Source organism: Megalobrama amblycephala, linkage group LG17 (genome assembly GCF_018812025.1).
Source record: "Megalobrama amblycephala isolate DHTTF-2021 linkage group LG17, ASM1881202v1, whole genome shotgun sequence".
NCBI classification, from domain to species: Eukaryota; Metazoa; Chordata; class Actinopteri; order Cypriniformes; family Xenocyprididae; genus Megalobrama; species Megalobrama amblycephala.
This window is the reverse complement of record NC_063060.1, coordinates 27,361,536-27,378,516: the sequence shown is the minus strand read 5'-3', so window position 1 is coordinate 27,378,516 and position 16,981 is coordinate 27,361,536. Positions and strand designations below refer to the sequence as shown.

At 35.0% G+C, this 16,981-nt stretch overlaps 1 protein-coding gene and 1 long non-coding RNA gene across 3 annotated transcripts; one reads left to right on the top strand and one right to left on the bottom strand.

Moving 5' to 3' along the window:
* Positions 1-88: 88 nt before the first annotated feature.
* On the bottom strand, positions 89-14,242 carry elovl1a (ELOVL fatty acid elongase 1a). Of its 2 annotated transcripts, none has more exons than XM_048164751.1 (8): positions 14,104-14,242; positions 4,205-4,296; positions 3,845-4,035; positions 3,223-3,303; positions 2,622-2,678; positions 2,339-2,444; positions 1,568-1,707; positions 89-752 (listed from the first exon to the last, which is right to left on the bottom strand). In XM_048164751.1, exons 2-8 carry the CDS (start codon positions 4,263-4,265, stop codon positions 441-443), a joined length of 948 nt encoding a protein of 315 aa, XP_048020708.1. In that variant the 5' UTR covers positions 4,266-4,296; positions 14,104-14,242; the 3' UTR covers positions 89-440. The 2 variants fall into 2 exon arrangements, with proteins under 2 accessions (XP_048020708.1, XP_048020707.1); XM_048164750.1 differs by lacking the exon at positions 14,104-14,242 and adding an exon at positions 7,259-7,590.
* Positions 14,164-16,335, top strand: LOC125251670. Its single transcript, XR_007181059.1, has 3 exons — positions 14,164-14,301; positions 14,389-14,453; positions 15,087-16,335. It is a non-coding gene; the product is annotated as an uncharacterized LOC125251670 (long non-coding RNA).
* The last annotated feature ends 646 nt before the right edge of the window (positions 16,336-16,981 follow it).

The window sequence follows — 16,981 nt, the reverse complement described above, 5'->3', positions numbered from 1 at the left end:
GGCAAAAAAAATAACATTTATTATAAAAAACATTAACTGATAAGTTATGAACAAACTCTAAAAAAAAAAAAAATGGACAACTCATACATTTCCAATAAACTGAGGAAATATTTATTTACAGTCAAGTTTAAGTTTGTGAGAACTGTACAGTGTGCAAACAACTGGGAGACTCATATGCCAGGAAAAAGCCAAGGTCAACTGGATTAAACCACAGACATGCTGTCAGGTTTCAGAGCGACGTCAATGAAGCCAACTTCAGTGGACGAATTCTCTTCATGCATAGTGCTCCCCAGCCTCCAACATCCATAAATACAAAGAAAGGGGGACCCACCGCCAGATCCAATGTGCCGTTTCATCTCCCATACAATTATATATATATAAAAAAAAATGAACATTTAACAAAAATAATCTAACAACCATGTCTCTGACGCCAGGTCCACTTAGACCTCCTTCACTTTCCCATTGTGGGCAAATCCATTAGTGTAGTGCACAGTGCCATTTTCCAAGTGTTTGCCATTGGCCACTACCACAGGTTCAATCACAGTGATAATGCCATTCTGTTTGGGTTTGTCCTCCTTAGAAACAGGTAGTCGCTTGCCCTTTACGTAAGCCTGGATCCAGAAGTTTGAGAAGAGGATGAAGAAAAACGTGCCATAGATCAAGATGAGATGAATGAAGATGGGAACTTGGTATTCACACTTTTCCATGAAGTAATACTGAGAGATGTGGACAGACACCAGTACAAACTGAATCTGTAGAAAATATGAGAAAAAGAAATGTAATTATAATTGTTCCACAGTAAAAAAATTAAGTGCCCCTATTATGTTTTTTTTGGAAATTATCTTTCATGTAGTGTGCAATATAGCTGTAATAGGTCTGAAAAAGTTTCAAAGATCAAAGTGCATGATAAATAGTCTACTTTGACCAGCCCTCAAACACTGTAGCTGCAGCTGAGGCCTGAAAGAGTTTGTTTCGGGTTTTCGACATGACGAGAAGGCGCTGCTTTCTGTGCTGCGAAAGCAAAAGATGAGTACTCCGGCTTGAATTGATATGGTAAAACGGATGCTATTGTTACCGTTCGTATACAAGTTTTGCTGAAGATCCTGAGCTGAAATTCAGATATGGTAATGGACGTTTTGTTTCAGTCACACACTGTAAGCGGTAGACCAATCACAACAGACTGGGCTGTTTGACCAATCAGAGCAGAGTAGGCTCTCGGAAAGGAGGAAATGTCTGAAATGTTTTCAGACATTGTGAGAAAAGAGATACATGCTGCAATGTATTTTATGAGAAAATTAAAGTGTTTTTTGACCTTGGATGCATGTGAAACTATTGTAGGAGACCTTCGAAACAAAATTAGGAATCTTCAAAATAGCATAATAGGGGCACTTTAAGAGAGAGCAAAAACTGTATTGATGGAAAGGAATAGAATGTATATAATTATATTGAATTGGAAGACAAGTATAAATTAAATTAATCTCAATTTATACACCATTTTGGTTAAACATTGCAAGTGCAGTTCACATTAATCACATAAAATTAAGAGTTTAAACGAGTTTCCACTAACCAGTTGGATAGCTGTCATGTACTTTTTCCACCACAGATACTTCTGGAAGCGTGGCCCTGCAGCAGCTAGACCGTAGTAGGTGTACATGATGACGTGGACACACGCGTTCACCAAAGCATGGAAAGAACCCATGCCACCAGCTGTCATTTTCACATGAAAATAAATGGAAGTAATTAAAATTAGACATCTTTACACCAGTTAAAGGGATAGTTCACCCAAAAATGAAAATTCTGTCATCATTTACTCCCCCTCAAGTTGTTCCAAACTTGTATAAATTTCTTCGTTCTGATGTACACAAAAGGAAGATATTTTGAAGAATGTTTGTAACGAAGCAGATCTCGCCCCCCCCATTGACTACCATAGTATTTTTTCCCTACTATGGTAGTCAATGGGGGGCGAGATCTGTTTGGTTACATTCTTCCAAATATCTTCCTTTGTGTACATCAGAACAAAGAAATTTATACAAGTTTGGAACAACTTGAGGGGGAGTAAATGATGACAGAATTTTCATTTTTGGGTGAACTATCCCTTTAATACACATTAACCTTATTAGCCGGGAGTTACTTTGCCCACAAGAAGGAAAGAAAGAATTCTTTTATAGGAACAAAAAATTCCACAGGCTACTAAAATCGCAAGCTTTTTTTGATTTTCATAGTTTTAGTACTATTTGGGTCACAACTTCATGGCCAAGGTACAATCTGGGTCTTGAAGCAAAGCCGGTTAATAACTACTGATCTATTAAACCAGTGACTACAGCATTGACAGACTCACCAGGAGTAAGAGTAATACCCCACCACCAGGTCCAGGGCAAGATGGAATGATGGAAGATATGCAGGAACGTCACCTGACTGTGCTTCTTTCTCAACACAAAAAACACCTGGAATCACAGACACAGTTCTTGTTAACTCAGGTAACAAACCATCCTGTAGTTAGTGAGGAAGCTACTGTATATTGTGCCAAATGCCTATGCATATCCTATTCCAAATACAAGTATTGCAACACACACAAATTTAAGGAATGATAATCACAGCATGGAGACATAAATTGTTCTTACCGTATCTAGAAGTTCAACATATTTGGAGAAATAGAATAACCAGGCTGCTCGAACCATCTGTGAATATAAGGAGAAACACAATAAGTAATATGCACTACTATTTAAAAGTTTGGGGTCTGTAAGATATTTAAAATATTTTTTAAAGACGTCTGCATGTTCACCAAGTCTGCATTTATTTGATCAAAAACACCATAGCTAGAAGTATTGTGGAATATTATTACAATTTAAAAAAACTGTTTTCTATTTTAATATATTTTAAAATGTAATTCATTCCTGTGATGGCAAAGCTGAATTTTTCAGCATCATTACACAATCTTCAGTGTCACATGATCCTTCAGAAATCATTCTAATATGCTAATTTGATGTTCAAGAAACAATATTACTTATTACAGTTGAAAACAGTAGTGCTGTTTAATATTTTTGTGAAAACTGATGCTTTTTTTTCAGGATTCTTTGATGAATAGAAAGTTTAAGAACAGCAGAAAATCCTTTGTAACATTATAAATGTCTTTATACTGTAGCTTTTAAATGAATGTGTTCCGGCTGAATAAAAGTATTCATTCTTATGTCAGTAAGACATGTCTGAATGAAATTAACTTACTCTGAGAGCTTGAGGACTGTTGGAGGTGTCACAGAGGTCACATCTCCAAGTATATGTTGTTCCCCAGCCAGACATCAAGAACTGCAAGCGTCAGGCAGATCAAAAAATTACACAAAAGCACAAAAAACATGGTTTGTTCATCTTTTCTCTTCTGTCACCCTCCAAACCTCTCTGACTTTCTTTCTTCTGTGGAACACAAAAGACGTTTATCAGAATGCTCACGCTGCTCTTTTTCATATAATGAAAGTGAATAATACCCATAGTTTCAAAAATGACAAAAAGCACCATGAAAGTATCAGAAAAATGGTCCATGTGTTGTCAGTCTGTTTGTCACACAAAAAATCTGCATTTATGTACTTTTATGGTGCCCATTTGTCATTTTTGGAGCTTGCCAGCTATGGTCACCATTCACTTTCATTATATGAAAAAGAGTAGCTTGAAGATTCTGCTAAACATATCCTTTTGTGATCTACAGAAGAATTACTATTGTAAGGTGAGCAAATTTTCACTTTTGAATCAGCTATATTTTTCTCTAGCAGTTCTCCTCAAAAACATCAGTTCTGGTACATGAATAGGTTTAGTTATGCTCCCAAACATGAAAAAATATGAAAAAGTTTCCTACCTCATAAACAATGTAGGCGTTGAAGGCCACCATAGAGAAGTTATAGACAATCATAGTTGTGTTGAGGTGGAAAGGTTTGCGATTGGTCATGAATCGTGGTCCCACGTATAAAACGAAGAACACGTATCCCAGCAAGATGACCGTCATCTGAATGGGACTCTGCATCAGCGGATAATCACGAACTCTGGCATCTGAGAAAATTACAAATCAACTGATCAGCCACGTGAAACAAGCCTGTATTTCTACAGTAGATTCTTAGTGGACAAAGCTTTAGTGGTTTTTAATAGCGTAACACATTAAAAAGCCAGTGATATTGGTGGTTTTTACTCTTCTAAGAAACATGATGCAATGAGCTCTTACCAGTTCTTTTCAGAAGATAGTCGTAGAACCTCAAGACGCTTGAAAACAGCTCTTGCAACATCTTGTCTTTATTTCTTCAGACAACTAATAAACTGGAGAACATAAGTAAATGTGTTAAAATTAGGTGAGCAGGCAATGATAATGCAGCAAGTAAAGGCTGGTCAGAGTAATATGCTGTTATCAGGAGGACAGTGGAGTCAGAGTCAACAATGACAGCCCAGCAAAAGCAAACAAGAAACAGCTGGCCATTTGAACAGGATACAAAGCCCAACCTGAGTGGTACACGATGTCACCAAAGCCAAACTGTTATTATTACCAACTATACTATTGAGTGTACCACAATGTGCGTAGTTGGGTTTTTTTTAAATCACAAATTTTAACCCAAAATCTTGATATGAATGTATATGGGAAAATGGACCGGTAACAGGTCTCCATTTTGCCTTTTCTAGTTCATTCTTAATATTCGAATATTCTAGTCATTCGGTCAAGTGTTTTAATTTTTAAATAAATAAAATATTAATATATAACTATAGAAGTACACTTTAAAACTATAGAAGACCACAAATATAGGATGTAGTGAAGTACTTCATTTAAAGGGTTAGTTCACCCAAATATGAAAATTCTGTCATTTATTACTTACCCTCATGCCGTTCCACACCCGTAAGACCTTCGTTAATCTTTGGAACACAAATTAAGATATTTTAAATGAAATCCGATGGCTCCGTGAGGCCTCCATAGGGAGCAATGACATTTCCTCTCTCAAGATCCATAAAGGTACTAAAAACATATTTAAATCAGTTAATGTGAGTACAGTGGTTCAATATTAATATTATAAAGCGACGAGAATATTTTTGGTGCACCAAAAAATCAAAATAATGACTTATTTAGTGATGGCCGATTTCAAAACACTGCTTCAGGAAGCTTCGGAGTGTTATGAATCAGCGTATCGAATCATGATTTGGATCGCGTGTCAAACAGCCAAACTGCTGAAATCATGTGACTATGCCGCTCCGAACAGCTGATTCGACATGCTGATTCATAATGCTCCGAAGCTTCCTGAAGCAGTGTTTTGAAATCGGCCATCACTATATAAGTCATTATTTTGTTTTTTTTGGCACACCTCGTCACTTTATAATATTAATATTGAACCACTGTACTCACATGAACTGATTTTAGATGTGTTTTTAGTACCTTTATGGATCTTGAGAGAGGAAGTGTCATTGCTCCCTATGAAGGCCTCACGGAGCCATCGGATTTCAACAAAAATATCTTAATTTGTGTTCCAAAGATGAATGAAGGTCTCACGGGTGTGGAACGGCATGAGGGTAAGAAATAAATGACAGAATTTTCATTTTTGGGTGAACTAACCCTTTAAGTACTTCATACAAATATAGCATGTAGTCTCTTATATGAAGTTATTACAATTAAGAATGGACCCATTTCACAGACTGTAATGACGTGTTTTAATGGTCATCAGCATCGTAAATCTTGCAAAGTTTTTAAATGTATGTACATTTATAACACTTTACTTCGTACTGTATTATCTTTTCATCAAATTACAAAAAACTAGTTAACACTGCTGTGAGGGTGTTTCTAATACAGCAGCAATGGGAGTGACGGTAAAGTTCATATCTTTCTCTCTTCTGACTGCTGTTATCTCTATTTTTTTCATCTTTCTGAAAGTTGTGAAAACAATGTTGTTGAGTATTTCTTTTGCTATTTGAGAAAACGGGAACACAAAAAATATATTTAATGTTTTCTCTCATTCACCGCCATAGAATTTTACCCAACTATGATGACTTCCGCTTCTGAGAAACCCGGAAATGTGAAAAGGGTCCATTAGGAAAATGTCATTTAAAATAGTTTAGCAGCACATCAACTTTTCAAAAGTATTTCACGTGCAAAAATGTTGGAAGACAACATGAAGCAGGACATCAGGACAAGCAAAAAACGGGATCATTCACCAGCACCTTTCTTGCTCTGTATGTCAATGTTGAGCTACTGAGAAGATTGAATGAACAGACTAGTTAGAGTGTTTCTACTGCTCAAAACGCACACGGGATCCGACCAGACAAACTGAACAGGACTATAAAGACTTAGGCCTGGTTTCACAGACAGGGCTTAAATTAAGCCAGGACTAGGCTTTTGTTAAATTAGGGCATTTAAGTAGCTTTCTTAGAAAAGAAACATTACTGGTGTGCATCTTGAGACAAAACAATGGCACTGATATATTTTAAGATATTAGTCTTGGACTAGTGAAATCGGGTATTAATGCAATTCACTACAGCTGTTTGTATGTGGATCAATGTTCAGCAGGAAAACAATGGGATAGGATGACAAAGCACACTAAACAGATCTTTCAATGCTTATCTGCCTACACATCTAATGCATGACCACCTATTTCATCAGAAGAGAACAGAACCATCATAAAGACACAAGATGAAGGAGACACACGATTGTTGTGATAAAAAAAATCTTTTAAAATATGAGATGACTCTTACTTTCCTCATGCTCTTAGAATCATACAAAGTTGCTTATAAGTGTCCATAAAAACCTTAAATCCCTTCAATATGGTGCAAGCTCCGAATCTTTACAAAATTGTCTAAAAACTCCAGGAAATTCAAACGAAACACCCTAAAGTCATTCATGTAGTAATGATTCTGATGTCATCTGTACTACCTGGACTCCAATGAATAGTGCAATAGTGCAAAGCCAGTCAAACTGGTGAGGTGGAGAAATGTAGATATCTATCCTGTCACAGAATCAGATTAACTCACTAGACAGGAACTGCTAATGACAACATCACGAAAATGAATCACAGTCAAACCTACAAAGAAAAAATAATCATAAACAGAAGGAACACAAAAAACGAAATCCTTCGAGATGCAAAGATGGTCTAAGCTGACCAGATCTAGCGTCTAATCACATTTCTCAGTCACCTAAGTAAGGAGAAAATAGACAAACTATCCCAAAAAACTATTTGATAGGAGACAGTGAGGGATTCCCATTCATAATACAGCCTATCAAATATACAAAAGTATATTTTAAGCTTACCTGTTGTCTTTCTGATGATACAGTCACTCCAGCCAAATATAAATAAATAAATATATACAAAAACAGTCTTAAAAAAATACTGCCCCACGGGGGCAAATAAATTGATGACAGACCCAAGGAAGCAGTGGAAACAGTCTCTGAACTTTGGTTCTTCCTAGTGTCCTTATCCTTTCTTTCAGTGGCCCTCAATCACAGCAGTTTTCACCAGTGATAGAATAAGTGACAGGCCAGTGGGAGTTTTGCCAAGGCAGAGGCCACGTTCAGAGGAGTCACTCCCTGCCTAATATAAACCTGAGCAGCAGCTAAAGAGACAACACCCGCCTGGTTTCGGGATTGCAACCTGCATTCAACTGACAGGAACCACCCTCTGAAACCTACCTCAAAACTCAATGATTGGCTCTTGAGACTGAGGCAGGTCAGTGATTGGCTTGAATACTGGCTAGGTTTTTATTATGCACTGGAAGTAGGCGAGAATCCAGCGGAGACTGTTCAACAATGAAAAGTCTTTTGTTTCCTTTGGGTCACAAATATGGGCCTATCCAGTGATAGTAAGACCAATACACAAAGCCAGAGAAAAATAGAAATATATAGGGAACACATATAAAAAAAAAATATATATATATATATATATATATATATATATATATATATATATATATAAATATATAAATAATTGTATTAAATATAAATAACTTTAAATATAACTTATGAAGGTTCTTATATATATATATACACTCATTTACTCATATATATATATATATATATATATATATATATATATATATATATATATATATATATATATATATATATATATATATACACATCAAATATAACTTACGTCAGGTTTAATAAATAAATAGTGTTATTTAGTATTATTTATATTTTACTATTTTATTTAAAAAAAAATAGTTTTAGTAATATTAGTACTTCAACTTTAACTTTTTATTTATAAAATAAAGGCAGTTATAAGGCAGTTTTTTAAGGTTACATTTTTCCATCTAATTTTTCCATTTTATTTTATTTTAGCTTTATTCCTGTTAACATAAAAAAATATTTTTAGATAGATTTAGTTTTAGTTAACAATAACATTACTAAAGCAGAAAGCCATCCTTTCTAAGAAAACCCAAGATATCTAGTGTAACTGAATGGGTTTGCTTTCACGTGTCAAGGTATTTCGCTGATGGGCTATCAAGCTAGAAGTGCTGTATCACAATGATATGTGTTTTAAATCATAACTGACACAGTGACAGACATATCGGACACATGTCTATAAGTCTGTGAGCCCTCCATCTCTGAGACACCATGTGGCACTTGTTCTACACAGGGACACTACCAGTCAGTTTCACTGGATTCCCGTAGCACTGGTCTGACCCGTTCCTCAGACGTTGAGGACAGGGTGTGGGATCCGTCAAACCGACGCATTCTTGTAGCAGTCCGGGAGGAGGTGAAGAATGACAAAAATCCTGACACGAGTGGGGAGTCTCTGCGCTCAAGCCATTTTCTCTGACACAAAAAGCAGTTTGATAACTGACACAAAGAATGTCATGTCACAACCCACTAAAATATTACATTTACATTTATCGTATTTCACGCCTACAAAAATACATATTGTAACCCAGGTAATCTTATCATTCATCATTTATGACTAAAATACCCTTTTCTACAGTAAAAGCTCGGATATGGTTATGACCAGCTGTGTGAACTTCCTGTGATTGAGGACAAACGCTGAGCCTTTGGATCAAGAGATAAGAAAAGACAAATCACAGGCAAGCATCTAATTACATACCTCCACACATCTCTAGGAATGTACAGAGTCCTTTCCAGAACTCCATCCAACTCTTTTATATCAAAACATGCACTCTTCTTACACTCATTCATACACTCTTAGAAAAAAAGGTAGGGTTCTTGACTCAATTTTAAAGAGCTCTTTATACCCTATTATATATATATATATATATATATATATATAAATAATACTAATATTTTCATACTTTCACTAATATAATAATACTTTCATGTTTAATGGGTTATTTAATTTTTTTTCTAGTGATATATGAATTTAATTACATTTAATTCATAAAATGTAATAATATAAAAAAAAAACAAATCCATAAAATGATCCTATGATGGGAACCCTAAAAGGTTCTATATATGAAGTGCTTGACCAAACCCTTTAAGGTTCTATCTAACCGTTTCTTCTATATATATAGGCATTTATTATTTATAATAATAATTATATGATATATATACTTAGTTTAACAAGGGTGTATATGTTTTATTAGCTTTGAAAACACCCTTTGAACCCAATGTCCAGACTCAGCATGTCTGAAGGACACTAGTTTTAGCAATAAAAAAAATAAAATAAATAAATATATATATATATATAAATATAAATTTAGGTGGCATCCCTAGTTTATTTTATATTTTTATAATGTTTATTTGATTACTGTGAAATATTGTTAAAATTTAAAATAACCGCTTCCTATTTTAATATTAAAAATGTATAATAAAAATGTAATTTATTCCTGAGATGGCAAAGCTGAATTTTCAGCATTATTACTCCAGTCTTCAGTCACGTGATCCTTCAGAAATCATTCTAATAATTCAAAAAACATTTTCAGAATTTTCTAAAGAACAGCATTTATTTAAAATAGACATTTTTAAATGTCTTTACTGTCACTTTCAATCAATTTAATGAATCCTTGCTGAAGGAAAGTATTAATTCCTAAAATCTTACTGATCCCAAACAATTAAACAGTAGTATATGTATGTTTTTCTTCTGAAAGTTCATAAAAGCCTAATGTTTGTACAGTATTTAGAAGAATCGTTAAGTTATATGCCTGTTGAGGTATGATTTATTTTTTGTTATTATTATTAGTAAAACTCCCAGGACTTTGTGTGACATTCCATACTGTTATCATCATCTTATTGTTCACACGTCATACACCTGAGGATCATATGTACACCTTTCCTTCACTGTACTTTCACCCAACACCTGACTGACTGAGAAAACGTGTATGATTTTTTGGCATCATCCGGTGACCTCTGACCTACTTTTCTCCATCACTTCCCTTTCCAGTAATATTTATGCTTCAAACTGCAGACAGGAAACCAACCTCTACGAACCAGGACATCACATAGGACATTTAATCAATGTGTCACCAGTCACAGCAGTTCCGGTTATAACTTTGACTCACGTAGACACCAAATACTTACATAATTATGCAGTAGATGTATTGATAAAATTATTACCATCCTATAAATTCTCAGAATTTTTAGAAGTTCTCTATCATTTAGCAAATCATGTATGTTAGAAGAAATGTACTCAACACACACCTAAGGACATCAACAACAAACCACAGCAATCCTCAAATTGTAGGTCAAACTGAACAAGCAACCTCATACACTAATGTCCTGGGATAGTCTGAGAGCAAAATTGGTCGTACATGATTCAATTTAAAGAATCAGCTGTCTCTCATTACTCTACTGAATAAACCTTTGCTTCTTGTTCCAGCCCTTGTGACTGAAAACTGAATTAATGTAATTCTGAATTACATTAAATGGGCGTGTTTTAGGACTCAAACTGATGACTAGACCTAAATGGAAGCTATCCATAAGAACTGCTGTTGATGTTGGTGAGAGACTTTCAGAAACAGGAGGGTGCTGGGCTGCTAAAGGTCTGCATTCATGTGCTAATACAGACACATCAGCAGATTTTCAATTGAAATGATGGATTCCATTCAGTATCCTTCAGTATCATCCTTTAAATTGTTTAAGTTAGTCTATTGAGCGAGAGGGAATAACCACTATGAAAAGTAGTGAAACTGGACTGTCTCTTTCGGGCAAATTAAAGGAGCTCATAAACACCACTAAAAGACTCTTTCTCAGAAAATAAATTTGGACTGTACATAATAGGGCATCATATCACACTCTATAAATATTTGAGAACTAAAGCCCCTTCTATAATACACTAAGATTTTAATTACTTTAATTGCTTATTTTAATATTAATATATTATTAATATTAAATAATATTGAATAATATTATTTAATATTTAACATTTAAATAATATAAATACAAATATATTTATAATATATTTATTTTATTTTTTTAATGTGTATATCTGACACATTACATCTCAAATGACTTTTTTCTATCAACAAAAATTTTAAGTTTTAGATTTCTGGAATTTATATAAATATACACTATCACTCAAAAGTTTGGGGTCGGTATTCGGTACGATTTTGTTATGTTTTTGATCCACACCATCATTTTATTACCTTCAGAAATCATTCCAACATGCTGATTTGGTGCTCAATATTTGTGTGTAAACCGTGATATATTATTTTCAGGTTTCTTTGATGAGCAGAAAGTTCAAAAGAACAGCATTTATGTGAAATATAAATTTTCTGTAATATTATAAATGTCTTTAGTTTCGCCTTTGATCAATTGAATGTGTCTATATATATATATATATATATATATATATATATATATATAATATATAAATAAATTCAATTGATCAAAGGCGAAACTAAACTTTTTTACAAAAAAAACCTTTTGAATGGTACCTTTTAGCTTGTTCACTATAAATAGTTCTTTTTATTTCTAATTATTTAGATAACTCTATGGAGTTTAATTTTAGCCAAATGAATTGATGTCGTCTAAAGGGACGCTTGTGCAATCCACATTGTATTCTATTGCACAACCTCAATTTTGCAACACTTCACTTTACCTAAAATCTTGTAAATCACTGGGTTAACAACAGAAATTGTATTGCCAGTGTCTAATCAACGAAAACAAAACCGCCATTAAAAACATCACCAAGTGAAACTTCAGTAATACAACACCACGAATGAATAATGAATTTTGGTCAGAAGAGCATAGAGGATGTCTGAAGACTACAACCACAGAGAAAAGAGAGATCTCGAGCCACACCTCACTCATTTATGCAACGTCATAAGCAATCCAAAGCGATTATGTCACCTACTCGATCACGGATGCTATTCAGGGCGGATGGTATGCACTAGGACACAGGGAATGTCTTCTACTTCTAAGAATAACCACTACTTAAAGCATCGTTAAAGTCATCATGAAACGGATGTTGTGATAGTCTTTTCTTCCCTATTTTGATATATATCCAAGATAAACGGCTTCTCAGAAAAAAAGTAGGGCAAAAGCTGATTTTGTCCATCAGGAATTGATTGGATGGTTGTAGTTTACTACTGCTGTGATCTCATGTGAGTGACAGGTTGTCCTGCCCTCATGCCAGTAAACACATCATCAGAGAAAAGAGTTATATGATTAAAGATTGTGAGGATTATAAGTGAATTTAAAAAAATAAGGATGTGCACAGATAAATCATTTATATATATATATAAATCATATATATATATATATATATATATATATATATATATATATATATATATAAATAAACAATACTGCAATTCCATAAAAAATAAGAATAGTGCATTTTGATTTCATGGTAACTTTAAAAGCATTGTTAAAGGATTAGTTCACTTTCAAATAAAATTTTCCTGATAATTTACTCACCCCCATGTCATCTAAGATGTTCATGTCTTTCTTTCAGTCGAAAAGAAATGAGGTTTTTGATGAAAACATTCCAGGATTATTCTCCTTATAGTGGACTTCAATGGAGTCCAAACGGTTGAAGGTCAAAATTACAGTTTCAGTGCAGCTTCAAAGGGCTTTAAACGATACCAGCAGAGTGTGTTTATAAAGCATATTCAGTTGTATTTTTTCCGAAAATTACAGATGGTTTCGCTAGATAAGACCCTTATTCCTCGTCTGGTATCGTTTAAAGCCTTTTGAAGCTGCAGTGAAACTGTAATTTTGACCTTCAACCGTCTGGAGGCCATTGAAGTCCACTATAAGGAGAATAATCCTGGAATGTTTTCATCAAAAACCTTAATTTCTTTTCAACTGAAGAAAGAAGGACATGGACATCTTGGATGACATGAGGGTGAGTAAATTATCAGGAAAAGTTTATTTGAAAGTGGACTAATCCTTTAAACTTTCTTATCAATCTGAAAGGCAGTACTGTTACCAGAACCAAAACAATTATTTTGCAGCCCAGTTGTTGCCCACTCAAATCACTTAATATTAGAGAAGTTTGGAAACAATAGTAGATTACTGAGAATAGTATGTCTTAAAATTTGGAACATTTGCAAATAAAGACGCACATGCTGACAAAACTCTGTAATGAAAGCACGTTGAGTAAAATACTTGTTGGCAGACCATCTTGGAGCTGCAACAAACCAGCACCTTCAAGAGGTCAAGCCTGTTAGTGGAACATGGGTTGCTGCTTAGACCAGCTAGAAACCAGCCAGCACTTTCTAGAACACAGACCCACAAACACAGGAAGGACATTAATCATATGCGTGTTTCGATAGCAAATTTCTTCATACTCTTTTCACCACTGCAAAATACATACTAACAATCTGAGAAACACTTAAGTCTGCAATTTTACACTTCCTTAGTGACTTAAAACCCAAACCAAATCTATCAGCAATGCCACAACACCCAATAAACTACATTAGTACACCAAAAGTCACACGGTAATGTTAATTAGCCTGTTATCTGTGACTTGTAGGAAGACTATTCTAAATTCAGAGAAGGAAATACAGAAAATAACACGAATTGTGTAAAGTGCATCGTGGGTTTCACAGGTCAACACAGTTCAGTGTGTTACATGGTAAAATATTCAACCCATTAATTATATACTGCCTTGCTAATACAGGATTGTAAAGCCACACATGTCACCTTACAGAAAAAAAAAAATCACGAATAAGTTTACAACAGATACACCAAATGCCCACCTGATCAATCATGCGTCATGACGCAGGAAACGGTCTTGGATGTCCGGAAGGTCTGGATTTGTTTTTGTATCCATTATTTTCTGAGACATTTTTTATCATGTCAATTAGTTTGTATCAGGACACCTATAAAGAGTTGTTTTTTCCTGAGATCAATTCAACATGATTTATACGGTCTTAAGTAGCGTTATTGAAATCAATGTACGTCTAATATATGACTTTGATGAGCTAAATGATATCTGTGTGCTTCTGCTACTCTCATATTGTGTTGTTATTGACACCCACTAGGCGTCGCTGTACTACATCAAAAAAGTATACTTACCCCAAATGGATACAAATAAATGCCCGAAACGGTAATTATATTTAAATAACATGTAATAACTTATTTTTTAAAGGTATATATATATATATATATATATATATATATATATATATATATATATATATATATATATATATATATATAGGCCTAATTATATGTGTATATGGGTATACATTTTTTGTTCAGGATTCTTCTTTTATAAATAGAAAGTTCAAAAGAACAGCATTTATTCAAAATAGAAAAGTTATGTAACATTTTAAATGTCTTTACTGTAACTTTTGATCAATTTAATGCACCCTTGTTGAATAGAATCTGACCCCAAACGTTTGAACGGAATAGTGCAGTTATAGTTAGTGTTAACATGCTAAAACTTATAGGCCTGACATTGTCCTGTGAACACAAATCAGCCATTCAGTTCAATTCTATTATCATATAGTTGGCCATTACCTCTAAATATCTTATTGTGGTGTGTTAATTTACTATATAATTGGGTTTTTTTTTTCTACCTTTTATTTTTTTAACCATAACAATAAAGACAAGTACCAAAATTGTCATTGCGCCAGACATAGGGCCTTATTTTGTTAATGACACTGAATATTCAAATCTGTTCTACCTCTGAAAAGCTTTGTCGCTAGACTTCACACAATCTCATTGTCTCTTGCAGTTTCCGCCTCCCAGAGAAACAGCCTTGCAGACCTGTGATATGGATACAGAGCAGGTAGCTCACCTCTCTGGTAATTGAGTTCACAGCTGGTAGTTTTGCCTCAGTAGACTTCTCACCCAGGAGGGAACAAAGGCCATCCTCTTCCCCAGCAGGTCAGAGAGACTCATCAATAGCACAGACTTAAATAGATGTCGCAATTACGTGCCACAGGTCCAACGGGCTAATTATTGTCGGGGGCCGCAAGCTCTTTAGTGATGGCAGCCCACACTGTTCATTTATCCTGCTGCATCCTCCTCAGCAGAGGAGGAACGGCTATGCTGCAATGTTTCTGCAATGTTCATTTAACGCAGAGCATCATCTCATTGAGAACCTTCAATGCTTGTTTCCTCCATGACAGTAATATTGTTTGCAGATGTGGGCTGTTAATGATTCTGCCTGGTGTGAAATATTTCATGAATACGATCGTACTAAATTAGCTGGGAATGCCAATTAAAAAATTGATGCTTTTAGTAATTACAAAATAGTTTGCAATTTGGAGAATTTGTCATTAAAAGAAATCTCCCTGAGGCAGATTACTTCCTTGGCATGAGTCAGGCTGAGGAACATGTTTCTGTGGAGGAGTCTGACTATTTGCGTCAAACGCCCAGATCTGTGATAGCAGACTCCTTCATGCAGGTCTGACTGACAAGAATGATGATGTGAGGGGATTGCTGGAGAGGATGTCGGTGGGAGAGCAGGAGGGCACAACTCAGGAAGCTAGAAGAAAAACTTGAAGAACAGCAACACAGCAATAATATGAAATGTTATTACTGGCAGTGTTGGAGAAAGTTACTTTTAAAAGTAATCCATTACAATATTACGTTACTCAATAAAAAAGTAACTAATTGCATTACCTTTTCTCACCTGTTCTATTTTTGGCAAATTTAAAGGGCGCTTCACACTAAGGGTGCGTTCCACTTTGCTTTTAGACATACACTCGTGAACTTCCCCTCGGGGGAATCCGTGCCACCATTTTGAAGTGCGTTCCACTTTGTCAAGTGGGCGAGGGAAGTTTATGTGGATAGGTCCTCATCCCCTCGATTTTAACAGAGGGAGCGAGTCTACTCCGATGTACACTTCAAGCAGCTCTATATCCACAATTCAACATGATTGTGACATCACAGCAGATCGCGCTTAACTGTAGTGTATAATATATTCATTATTTTGATAATTAATCGCATAATAGTGTATAATATGTTGTTGAGATTTAAAGGGGTAGTGGTTGATAATTATTTAACTTTTTTTAATTTTAGTTAGTGTGTAATGTTGCTGTTAGAATATAAACAACATCTGCAAAGTTATGACGCTCAAAGGTCAAAGCAAAGGGAGATATATTTTTTTAAAGAATTCTCTATTTAAGGACTACAACAAACGGCTGGTAGGGACTACAACGAGCTTCTTCCCGGGTTAGTGACATCATTAACCCTAAAATTTACATAAACCCAGCCCCCGAGAACATGCAACAAAGGGGGTGAGGCCATGTTGGGCTGTTAAAGCTCCGCCCTCTTCTGGAAAGGGGGCCGGGAGCAGCAGCTCATTTGCATTTAAAAGGACATACACAAAAAAATGGCGTGTTTTTGCTCACACCCAAATAGGGGCAAATTTGACAAGCTCTAATAAATGATCTGTGGGGAATTTTGAGCTGAAACTTCACAGACACATTCTGGGGACACCAGAGACTTACATCTTGTAAAAGGGGCATTATAGGTCCCCTTTAATCGTACAGCTACCTTATGTTCACGGTCAAAGTTTATACTATTGATTTTTTTTTTTTTTTTGCAGCTCATATATGATTTTATATATTTTCTCCAACAACTTATGTGCATATACAGTGGGTACAGAAAGTATTCAGACCC

What these genes read in the sequence shown, in the direction of transcription:
- elovl1a (XM_048164751.1), bottom strand. Translation starts at nt 4,265, where the DNA reads ATGTTGCAAGAGCTGTTTTCAAGCGTCTTGAGGTTCTACGACTATCTT. An exon ending in ACAGTCCTCAAGCTCTCAGA is followed by an intron (nt 2,679 to 3,222) that starts GTAAGTTAATTT and finishes TTATATTCACAG; the next exon opens with ATGGTTCGAGCAGCCTGGTT. An exon ending in ATGTTGAACTTCTAGATACG is followed by an intron (nt 2,445 to 2,621) that starts GTAAGAACAATT and finishes CTGTGATTCCAG; the next exon opens with GTGTTTTTTGTGTTGAGAAA.